This window comes from Nerophis lumbriciformis, linkage group LG33 (assembly GCF_033978685.3).
Source record: "Nerophis lumbriciformis linkage group LG33, RoL_Nlum_v2.1, whole genome shotgun sequence".
NCBI classification, from domain to species: Eukaryota; Metazoa; Chordata; class Actinopteri; order Syngnathiformes; family Syngnathidae; genus Nerophis; species Nerophis lumbriciformis.
Window position 1 is genome coordinate 872376 of NC_084580.2, and position 12546 is coordinate 884921.

General features: G+C 40.2%; 1 protein-coding gene across 6 annotated transcripts in view; it reads right to left on the bottom strand.

The window, feature by feature from the left end:
* The window catches only part of sema6a (sema domain, transmembrane domain (TM), and cytoplasmic domain, (semaphorin) 6A), a 358331-nt gene that overhangs the window by 45976 nt on the left and 299809 nt on the right, over positions 1 to 12546 (bottom strand). For 2 of the 6 annotated variants that reach the window (XM_061928354.1, XM_061928355.1), the window contains exons 17-19: positions 11992 to 12050; positions 5036 to 5056; positions 4806 to 4826 (exon numbers count right to left, since the gene is read on the bottom strand). In XM_061928354.1, the coding sequence (XP_061784338.1) occupies positions 4806 to 4826; positions 5036 to 5056; positions 11992 to 12050 (101 nt within the window). The remainder of the gene's footprint in view (positions 1 to 4805; positions 4827 to 5035; positions 5057 to 11991; positions 12051 to 12546) is intronic. The other 4 variants (XM_061928358.1, XM_061928356.1, XM_061928359.1 and 1 more) reach the window with 2 other exon arrangements.

Genomic DNA, 12546 nt, shown 5'->3' on the forward strand with positions numbered 1-12546 from the left:
ATCTAGGAAATATAATAATACAGCCAAATACAATAAAATTCAGACAATTAGGAGTTCAAACTAAATGTTAAGGGATTTTTTTTAATTATTATTTTTTTTTGTATTGAGGCAAAGATAATTTATGTATTTATTATTTGTTTACTTACTAAGGTATATGTTTTGTTTATTATTTAATTGTTCACTGCTATGTTACAGAGGATAAGGAAATAGGATAAAATTGATATGATATGAAAAGGGGTAGGATTAAATAAGCTCAGCTTCTTCCTACTCCTTTTCGGACGTGCTGTAATGAAACAACTGGAAATATGTGATGAATTACTTTGTATCGTATGCATGTTCGAAATAAACTGAAACTGAACTGAAAACTGAAACTTTATATGCTTAAAAAGTCAAACACAACTTTGAGATTTAAAACCATTGTCATGTTTTTTCTTCAGAATTGTGTATTGTTTTTTTTAAACATACAGTAACATTGATGGCGATGAGGAAATTAGGGTGATAACCATGGACCCGGAAATGGAACTTACTTTGACGTTCAGTCTGAAATGTATTCAATCTCTTATCATTATTTTCCAACATATTTCAACAGTTTAGTTTGCCTTTTTAATAAGAACAACATGGCAGTGAAGTGTTTGACTTTGAAGATTTCACAGTCGTCATTTTGCCCTATTAAGATTCACGGTTAAGATTTTGAAAGTTTAATAAACTCTGTGACATCATTAGGGATGATGTTTGATAAGAAATTATCGAGTTCGAGCCCATTATTGAATCCTCTTATCAAACCGATTCTTTATCGATTCTCTTATCGAATCCAGATAGGTTGTTGTATATGGAAAAAACCACAATATTTGGCTTAACAAAAGCTCACTTTTATTTCATGAGAAAAAAATAAAATAAAATAAATAAATAAATATTGACTGTTACCCCCATAAAAAAAAAAATAAAAAAAATATTGACTGTTGTTACCCAAAGTATATTAAGTGGATTTTTAAGAAAAACAAATATATACAGTAACACAAGAACAACCTGTCTCTGTGATCACTATAGGTGTATAAATAATATTATAGTGTTAAATAAAATCAGTCCCTTGGGCACAAAACTGAAAACAATACAGCTCTCCAAAAAGTGCACTTCTGCTGCTATTGGAACAGACTAACTACACACACTATGACACTAAGAACGCCACAGTCATCAATCAACAATTCTTCTTCCAAAAAATTAGCATGTCTGCTTTTTAGCTCAGTCATTAGACTGAGCTACGTCATTTCCTGTGATGTCCCAAAGGGCATTTCCTGTGAGACGGGATTCGTTCCCAGGGATTCGAATAAAGAACCAACTCTTTTTCTTTACTATCGTGGCCTCGATAACGGGATTCGAGTCCATGGAATCGGTTCTTTTCTTATCGAACGATTCTTTTCTTATCGAACAACCGGGAGAACCGGTTTCGAACATCATCCCTAGACATCATCACTATAGCCGACTCTGCAGTCGTCCGCGAACCTACTTTTACACCGTACGTTTTTTTGAGCATGACTGCAAATTAGCCAACATTTAGGGCACTTGCAAAACGTGTTGAGCATCTATTTGGTATGCATCCGATGTAGCCATTCTAGTCAATTTTATGCATGAATATGTATCACAAATCTGATCTTGTTTATTTTCCATCCAACCTAATCACATTAGCATCCTAGGGTGCCCACTTAAGCCGTCCTTCTCAATTTGGCACTGGCTCCACATTTCACTTAATAGAATGAAGCCTTTGTGGGACTCAGCTCACTAATTTTTACACGCTCTAAACACGGAGGTGACAGCAGTGTGTGTGTTTGTGTGCACGCTGCAGCAGATGTGTTTCACTGCGTGTTTATGCCTGTGTTTCAACAGGGAGGAATGGTGGGGTTAGGATGTAATACTAAGGCTGCTGATAAACTAGCACACACCCTCACGACACCACCCAGACCCCCCCTACTCCTTCTCCGTGTGGCGTGGCAATCATTAAAATGATTTATTTAACTATTGGCCCAAGGCTGAGAGATTAGTGTGACAGGCCTATTTTATAATTCATCCCCCCACCGCCAGGGGAAGTGCAATTCAGGCAGATGACACACATATAGAGAGCGAGAGATAGAGCCTCGCAGCTTCTCCACGGATCAAAAAAAAAAAAGCCATAAACTGCCGACGGATGCACACCCTCTCTCGCTGTTTTTTTTTCCCGCTCCCTACAGATTAAAAGCGAGGTGACGACGTCTAGTCTGGAGTAAAGAAGGAGAGAGTGGAGAGGAGGCATTTACTAATCTACAAATCCATATCAAGCACTGACACCCCCGCTAAAACAGGCCATTGTGTGTTTATACAGTCGTGGTCAAAAGTTTACATACACTTGTAAAGAACATAATATCATGGCTGTGTTGAGTTTCCGATATATTCTACAACTCTTATTTTTTTGTGATAGAGTGATTGGAGCACATACTTGTTGGTCACAAAAAACATTCATGAAGTTTGGTTCCTTTATGAATTTTTGTTTCATCTGACATCACATTGACAAAGATAAGACCTTCTGGAGAAAGGTTCTGTGGTCAGATGGAACAAAAATTTAGCTGTTTGGCCACAATACCCAGCAATATGTTTGGAGGAGAAAAGGTGAGGCCTTTAATCCCAGGAACACCATACCTACCGTCAAGCATGGTGGTGGTAGTAATATGCTCTGGGCCTGTTTTGCTGCCAATGGAACTGGTGCTTTACAGAGAGTAAAAGGGACAATGAAAAAGGAGGATTATCTCCAAATTCTTCAGGACAACCGGAGGTTGGGTCTTGGGCGCAGTTGGGTGTTCCAACAGGACAATGACTCCAAACACACGTCAAGAGTGGCAAAGGGATGGCTAAATCAGGATAGAATTAAAATTTTAGAATGGCCTTCCCAAAGTACTGACTTAAACGTGTGGACAATGCTGAAGAAACAAGTCCATGTCAGAAAACCAACAAATTTAGCTGAACTGCACCAATTTTGTCAAGAGGAGTGGTCAAAAATTCAACCAGAAGCTTGTGGATGGCTACCAAAAGGGCCTTATTGCAGTGAAACTTGCCAAGGGACATGTAACCGAATATTAACGTTGCTGTTTGTATACTTTTGACCCAGCAGATTTGGTCACATTTTCAGTAGACCCATAATAAATTCATAAAAGAACCAAACTTCATGAATGTTTTTTGTGACCAACAAGTATGTGCTCCAATCACTCTATCAAAAAAAAATTAAGACTTGTAGAAACTCAAGACAGCCATGACATTATGTTCTTTACAAGTGTATGTAAACTTTTGACCACGACTGTAGAGGCACAAGCACGCTTCCATGACCCTTGACCTCCAACGACTGACAGTGGTGGTTACAGCCACGTAGAAAGGTGAGGAATGAGGGCTGGGATGGCGTTATAAAATGGTTGTTGTCATCGTGTATGGATCTGAGTGCCATTGTGACCTCTTGCATAATCTCATATTGTATCAAGTTGTCTGCCTTTACAAAGACAATAACGCTCACTTTTCATTGACACTCTATGTGAAGCATTCATTTAAAAAAATGCAGAATTATGCAGCAGTCATAATTTGGATGGTGGCCAAATACTTTTGGCAATATAGTGTAGGTTGATTATCAGATAAGGGGACAGGTAAGAGGACGTGCAAATATAATCATTTTGCACACGCAATGTGGTTTGTATACGTTGAAACAGCTCTGCGGACTCTGATGTGCATCTATATTTAGGACGTTTGAAATCTCTGTGTAAACTGGCACCGTTGCGCACACATGGCTGTGATAGAGGACAATGGACAGACAATCCTCCATCCTACGTGTGTGTCAACATATTTGGACTGTCATACATAACAAATATTACACATATAGTTAATTCAACCATATCATGTTATAATTGTATAGTTGCTGGATGAATAAAATGATGCATTTTGGTGTCTGCTAGAATTGTTTCCATTTAGGGGAGCTATATTTTAACATATTCTATTTCCGGGGAAAAAAATTCTCGCAAAATGCATTTTCTGGCCCTGGATCATTCCAGCGCACACTCGCAGTTGTTGCTGTAGATCGGACTGTAGGACTGCTTCTAAAATGCGCAGAAAAAGTGCTATGTGTTATAGTTGTCTGCTGCATGTATAAAAACACAGCAAAACGTCACAGGTATGATAACATGAACGTGGAGGGAAATTAGTGTCTCTATGGCGACAGCCGCATAGTACACACAAAATCCTCATTTAAATTCTCCACTTGTTATCAATTGTTTTAGTAGGTGACCCACAACACGTCCACTAATCGTACAAGAAATATTATAGTTTTCACATGTTTAGTGTGTTGTATTTGGTTCTTAGTAGATCAGGCCCATATTCTCATGTTGCATATCTGCTTGTAATATGTTTTGTTTCTTAATACAGGTAATGACATTATCAGACGGGAGATGTACGCAATCATTTTCAGATCTCTTTTCTCCTCTTTGTTGACAGTTGATGTGTTCCTGAAACGCACTGAGGCGGTTTTTGGCCATCAAGGCTTTTACCCAGCAACAACTAGATCCATCCGAATAGTCATGCAAAGGTCAGGGCTAATCGATACATTTGCAGGGGGGATAACGAGGAAAGGGTAAGGGGATGACAGGCTCTAACAGAGCTAATAAAATCAGAATCATGATTAAAGATGTTCCTATTTCTAATTTCTTTACCGGGACCACAGATAGGAAGGGAGGTGGTTTCTACAAGTTGGGGTTGGAGCTTGGGGGGTTGAATGGGTCGTCAATGATTGATTGTTTCATTACCTTTATAACTGGAAGGAACGTCTATCAAAAAGAAGGAATGACATAAATTCAGTTAAACCTGTGGTCGTTAATAACCCCGTCTTTACAGGTGGGAGGAGTTTTCATTTCCCTGAGAGGAACAATTCATTCAGGAGATGAAGAGGTGTGGCTGGACTTAAACAGTGTATAAGGGATAAAATGTTGCTCTCTCTTATTTGATTGCCTTTTTACGGTAAATGTGGGACACTTACCATTCAGTGCCACAAAGGTATCTGAAAGTAGAAGGGATAAGGAAAAAGTACGTTATTGCATGCAATTAAGGGCACAAAACAGTTGCGTAATTATTTCGATGGTCAATGTTCTGCCAACATCCTCTTAAAATACTGATTGAAATGATGGGAAAAAACTAACTTCATTTTGTCGAAATCAATATGAGAAATGGCCCAGCTACAGCGGGGAAAAATTCACTCCCTTGACAATGATTAATTTAAAATGACTCAACGAGTTGCACTGAAGAGATTAAAGGGGACCTATATAAAAGTTGTTACTATGTTGTATAATTGTGTTAAACAATGCCAAAGCAGTCAATTATAAGGTTCATGCATTTTGGCATGAGCTTGCATGCAGTTTTGGATGCCTCTGTTTGTGGGATTTTGCAGTCTGGCTACGTTGTGATCTCACAGTGAGGTGAATGTAGTTATTTAGACGTTTAGAAAAGCTATCAGCCAGAGGGGTAGGAGCTCTGGCATGAAGCCAGCTTAGTTTGAAAAAACACAAGAAAAAAGTAGACTAAAGTATAATTTAAATCAAACTGTGGCATGCGTATAATTACACACACGTGTGAGATGCCGCGACATAAATGCTGCCAAAAGCAGCTTTTTGAAAAGTGTGCAGGTGTACCAAAAGTTCTGACTGGGTGAATCTATATAATGTTCATGAGATTTATGTTAGACCGAGTCTGGAAAAAAATATGCTATGACGTTTGTCTTCAAGATATATATTTAATAGTGTATTTTTTGGAGATGACGGGGCATGGTTTCGTTTACCCTCTATAGCAGGGGTGTCAAACTTAAAAACAGAGTGGGCCAAATTTTAAAACTGAACAAAGCCGCTGGCCAAGGTTGAACAAATTAACCTTTTAATAGGCACCCAAACAAGTTTTGCATTGTATATTGAACAAGCAAGGCTTATATAACTTTATAGTGACATGCAAAATCGAGTTTCAAATAATAATAATAATAATAATTAAAAAATATCAATGGCATATCAAATACAATTTAAATAAAAATGTAATGCCTCTTTTCTATTTGCAGCCTTCTGAGGTAAATATCAACATTAACTTTTTCCACAGGCTAATACATTTGAAAATAAAATAACAATGAATAAACCAACCATTCAGGACTTTAAACTGCTCAGTTTGCAACACACTGATCTAATCTGATGTGCCCAAGCCAGATACCTGGCATCTTTTCTTGGATGCTAGTTCATTAATGTCGGGTCTCAGGCTTTGAGCTGAAGCAACCTTCATTATCGAACAAAGGTGTTCATCAGTCATTATATCTCGTAGTCCACCCGGACCAAAGTCTTGGGGGCGCGCCTTAAAGGCACTGCCTCTAACGTCCTCTACCAGCTGTCGTCACGTCCGCTTTTCATCCATTCTAACAACGTGCCGGCACAGTCACAAGATACGTGCGGCTTCTGTACGCACACACATGTGAATGCAACGCATACCTGATCAACAGCGATACAGGTTACACTGAGGGTGGCCGTATAAACAACTTTAACACTGTTAGAAATATACGCCACACTGTGAATCCACACCAAACAAGAATGACAAAGACATTTCGGGAGAACATCCGCACCGTAACACAACAGAACAAATACCCAGAACCCTTTGCAGCACTAACTCTTCCGGGACGCTACAAAATACACCCCCCGCTACCACACACACACACACACACACACACACACACACACCTTGTAGCGCCCCGGAAGAGTTAGTGCTGCAAAGGGTTCTGGGTATTTGTTCTGTTGTGTTTATGTTGTGTTACGGTGCGAATGTTCTCCCGAAATATGTTTGTCATTCTTGTTTGGTGTGGGTTCACAGTGTGGCATATATTTGTAACAGTATTAAAGTTATTTATACAGCCACCCTCAGTGTAACCTGTATCGCTGTTGATCAAGTATGTGTTGCATTCACTTATGTGTGCGTGCAGAAGCCGCACATATTATGTGACTGGGCCAGCACTCGTTGGACTGGATGAAAAGCGGACGTGACGATTTTCGGGAGGGGCACTGAAATTTGGGAGACTCCCGGGAGGGTTGGCAAGTATGAGAATTAGCATTGAATGCGGTGATACCGCGGCACCGCCGATTATCCGCCACTGTATATAATTGGCGGGCCAGCTCTAGTGTTAATTTGATATCGCCTCAAGGGCCAAGTGAAATTACACAATTTTGGCCCGCGGGCCAGAGTTTGACACCCATGCTCTATAGAGATCGCCTTTACAAACAAACATATTGCAGACATACACAGAAAGTAAATTATAAATGTGACTGTGGAGCAGAAATTACAGCAAATTTACAAACATATACTACAAATATTATCGAGACCAGAGGTCTTCAACATGGATCCACAACCCCTCGGGGGTCCACAGAGGTACTGCAGGGGAGTCGTGAAGTCTTTGGTTGATTTGTTTTATTTTATGTATTTTTGTAATGTTTTTATTTATATTCTATCTGCAATGTTTCCATAAATTTAAATCTATTTAAATACACACTAACATCAGTTAATAAATAGCAGTGACATGACCACCCTTCTTACCGTGCCTTGCATGTTTGAAATATAAACGTAAATAAATAATTATACTGTATAATACTATAATAATACAAGATGACGTTATCTGTCATTGCACTTAAAAGTACAACTAGATTTGTTAACAGGCAATCCGTCCAAAGAGGTAGACATGACAGGGGGCTGATGGGTGACCACATGGGCGGCACGCCAACAATCTTACCATTTAAGACAGCTACACTATATTGCCAAAAGTATTTGACCACCTGCCTTGACTCACATAAGAACTTGAAGTACCATCCCATCCCTAACCCATAGAGTTCAATATGATGTCAGTCCACCTTTTGCAGCTATTACAGCTTCAACTCTTCTGGGAAGGCTGTCCACAAGGTTGCGAAGTGTGCTTATAGAAAATTTCGACCTATCTTCCAAAAGCGCATGGGTGAGGTCACACACTGATGTTGGTCGAGAAGGCCTGGCTCTCAGTCTCCGTTCTAATTAATCCCAAAGGTGTTCTATCGGGTTCAGGTCAGGACTATGTGCAGGCTAGTCAAGTTCATCCACACCAGACTCTGTCATCCATGTGGCCAGGCCAAGTGATTAGGATACCTGATTCTGATCATTTGGATGGGTGGCCAAATATTTTTGGCAATATAGTGTATTTATAATAACAAATAAAAGGTTGACATACAGTATTTCACTGTGTATGTAATATGTTTATATCACATATTAGTTTTACATTTGAAGGCTGAAATGAATGGACTTTTACATGATCTTCACATTTTTGAGTTTCAAATATAAGTGAGGGATCCCCGCTGTATCTCTCATCAGTTTGGGGGTTCTTGGCCTCAAAGACGTTACAGACCCCTGAGCTAGACCACAAAGAAGTGTTTAAATGTAAATTAAAACCATCATAGGTCCCCTTTAGTGAAATTATCCCTATCCCTCGGGACATGTTAATGAAACACAATTTTTAGTCCCATTTCTAGGAATCCTGGTAATCTACACCATTTTTTTTTAATAGGGATGCACTTTAAGCGGAGGCAGCTGAAGAAAAATAAAGAAATTAGTTTTTTTCAAACCTGCTGAGCAAACTTTAGATATGCTTGAAGGCAAAATGAATAGACTTTTACTTCTCAACGGTTAGAAGGGTAACTTGTTAACTTTTCAATGCTGATTATCCTCATTATTTTCCATTTACTTGTGTTACCAAATATGGTTCCCCGCTCAAATAAGGCAATGTTCCAAATGACGTAGATGCCCTAACCACTTTCAAATTACAGTTAACTTTTGTTTGTTTCATGTCCATCATGTTTATGGAGTGTTTTGTGGTGAGACAACTTCTTGGGGGAGTGTGTCACTGCATGGAATGAGCTTTCCCAAACCTTCATCTAAAATGTCCATTTACGACCTTGCTTCACTTTGTGTGTGCTTTTTCTATTGAATTCTAATGAGAACACATTGAATAATAACAAAAGTACAACAGCTGACAGGTCGAGCCAAACTGGACAGCAAAGGGTCATGTATACCAGTGTTTTTCAACCTTTTTTGAGCCAAGGCACATTTTTTGCATTGAAAAAATCCGGAGGCACACCACCAGCAGAAATCATTAAAAAACTAAACTCAGTTGACAGTAAAAAGTTGTTGTCGCAATTGTTGGATATGACTTTAAACCATAACCAAGCATGCATCAATATAACTCTAGTCTCAAAGTAGGTGTACTGTCACCACCTGTCACATCACGCCGTGACTTATTTTAGTTTTTCGCTATTTTCCTGTGTGTAGTGTTTTAGTTCTTGTTTTGCGCTCCTATTTTGGTGGCTTTTTCTTTTTTTTTTGGTATTTTCCTGAAGCAGTTTCATGTCTTCCTTTGAGCGATATTTCCCGCATCTCTACTTTGTTTTAGCAATCAAGAATATTTCAGTTGTTTTCATCCTTCTTTGTGGGGACATTGTCATGTCATGTTTTGATTTACATTGTGGACGCCGTCTTTGCTCCACAGTAAGTCTTTGCTGTCGTCCAGCATTCTGTTTTTGTTTACTTTGTAGCCAGTTCAGTTTTAGTTTCGTTCTGCATAGCCATCCCTAAGCTTCAATGCCTTTTCTTAGGGGCACTCGCCTTTTGTTTATTTTTGGTTTAAGCATTAGACACCTTTTTACCTGCACGCTGCCTCCCGCTGTTTCCGACATCTACAAAGCAATTAGCTACCGGCTGCCATCTACTGATATGGAAGAGTATTACACGGTTACTCTGCCGAGCTCTAGACAGCACCGACACTCAACAACAACACATCATTTGCAGACTATAATTACTGGTTTGCAAAAAATATTTTAACCCAAAAAGGAGAAATTAGATCATCTCCCACGGCACACCAGACAGTATCTGACGGCACAGTGGTTGAAAAACACTTATGTATACAAACCCCGTTTCCATATGAGTTGGGAAATTGTGTTAGATGTAAATATAAACGGAATACAATGATTTGCAAATCCTTTTCAACCCATATTCAATTGAATGCACTACAAAGACAACATATTTGATGTTCAAACTCAAACGTTATTTTTTTTTTGCAAATAATTAGTAACTTAGAATTTCATGGCTGCAACACGTGCCAAAGTAGTTGGGAAAGGGCATGTTCACCACTGTGTTACATGGCCTTTCCTTTTAACAACACTCAGTAAACGTTTGGGAACTAAAGAGACACATTTTTTAAGCTTCTAAGGTGGAATTCTTTCCCACTCTTGCTTGATGTACAGCTTAAGTTGTTCAACAGTCCGGGGGTCTCCGTTGTGGTATTGTAGGCTTAATAATGCGCCACACATTTTCAATGGGAGACAGGTCTGGACTACAGGCAGGCCAGTCTAGTACCCGCACTCTTTTACTATGAAACCACGTTGATGTAACACGTGGCTTGGCATTGTCTTGCTGAAATAAGCAGGAACGTCCAAGGTAACGTTGCTTGGATGGCAACATATGTTGCTCCAAAACCTGTATGTACCTTTCAGCATTAATGGCGCCTTCACAGATGTGTAAGTTACCCATGTCTTGGGCACTAATACACCCCCATACCATCACAGATACTGGCTTTTCAACTTTGCGCCTATAACAATCCGGATGGTTCTTTTCCTCTTTGGTCTGGAGGACACAACGTCCACAGTTTCCAAAAACAATTTGAAATGTGGACTCGTCAGACCACAGAACACTTTTCCACTTTGTATCAGTCCATCTTAGATGAGCTCAGGCCCAGCGAAGCCGACGGCGTTTCTGGGTGTTGTTGATAAACGGTTTTCGCCTTGCATAGGAGAGTTTTAACTTGCACTTACAGATGCAGCGACCAACTGTAGTTACTGACAGTGGGTTTCTGAAGTGTTCCTGAGCCCTTGTGGTGATATCCTTTACACACTGATGTCGCTTGTTGATGCAGTACAGCCTGAGGGATCAAAGGTCACAGGCTTAGCTGCTTACGTGCAGTGATTTCTCCAGATTCTCTGAACTCTTTGATGATATTACGGACCGTAGATGGTGAAATCCCTAAATTCCTTGCAATAGCTGGTTGAGAAAGGTTTTTCTTAAACTGTTTAAGAATTTGCTCACGCATTTGTTGACAAAGTGGTGACCCTCGCCCCATCCTTGTTTGTGAATGACTGAGCATTTCATGGAATCTACTTTGATACCTAATCATGACACCCACCTGTTGCCAATTTGCCTGTTCACCTGTGGGATGTTCCAAATAAGTGTTTGATGAGCATTCCTCAACTTTATCAGTATTTATTGCCACCTTTCCCAATTTCTTTGTCACGTGTTGCTGGCATCAAATTCTAAAGTTAATGATTATTTGCCAAAAAAAAACATTTTTTATCAGGTTGAACATCAAATATGTTGTCTTTGTAGCATATTTAACTGAATATGGGTTGAAAATGATTTGCAAATCATTGTATTCCGTTTATATTTACATCTAACACAATTTCCCAACTCATATTGAAACGGGGTTTGTACAATGTATAAAGTGTTGGAGGCTGACTAATTGGGTTGAGAGTTCTGAGGCCTGTTTTGTACTCGAAAATGTGTGACTGCACACAAGCAAAGTCCTTTTCCCACTGTGGCACTGACTGTTTATGTGACAGTTTGCAAGAAGGAAGACAGTCTTCGCGCCACAGGACACAGAACTCCACTGACCGAGGGGAGCAAAGATGCAGGAGGGAAGGAGAGGCGAATGGGGCAGATGGATGGAAGATGCTGAAAGAGAGGATTGTGAGGGCGGAACAGATGGGGGGAGGAAAAAGGTGACAGCAGCAAAGATGGTGGAGAGAGTTAGCAGAGAGAGATGGTGGTATGTGTGTGTGTGTGTGTGTGTGTGTGTGTTACGGGATGGTAGTGAAAAAGGAAAGATGCGAGCGAAAAGGGCCTGCTTACTTTGGCAGTCTCCCAGGCCATCTGTGTTACCGTGCTCCACGTCCTGCTCAAAGGCCGATCTGCAGGGAACAGAGACATCATGGTCAGCCAAAGCCGGCGCGTCGAACCGAGTCACATCGCTTCAGGAAAACAACAAAAAGCATCCCTCTGACAGGGGCGTATTTCTAAGAAGGAGCCCGCAAGGAGGCCTTGAACTGGAACGTCATTAAAGAAAACCTAGAAGGCACCCTGAAGGTCTCTAGACAGAGGTCATAAAGCAGGGAGGAAAATCCATAACTGGCAATGATTCTGGTGGTACCAACAGATTTATATGTTATTTTAGTGCAATGACTATTCCACCAGACCTTTCCCCTATTTCTCCTACAACTCCCAATCACATGGGTCAAGCTTGGAGCGCTGAGGTGAAACCAGGCCCCTGCGAGAGCCATCACATGGCACACGGGGTGAGAGAGTTTTGGAGATGCTATTTTCTGCTACACAATCTGCACAGAGACCTGTTTTCAGCTTGAAAGACCACCAAGCAGGCAGCAGATCTGTGAAACAGAGCGGACCAAC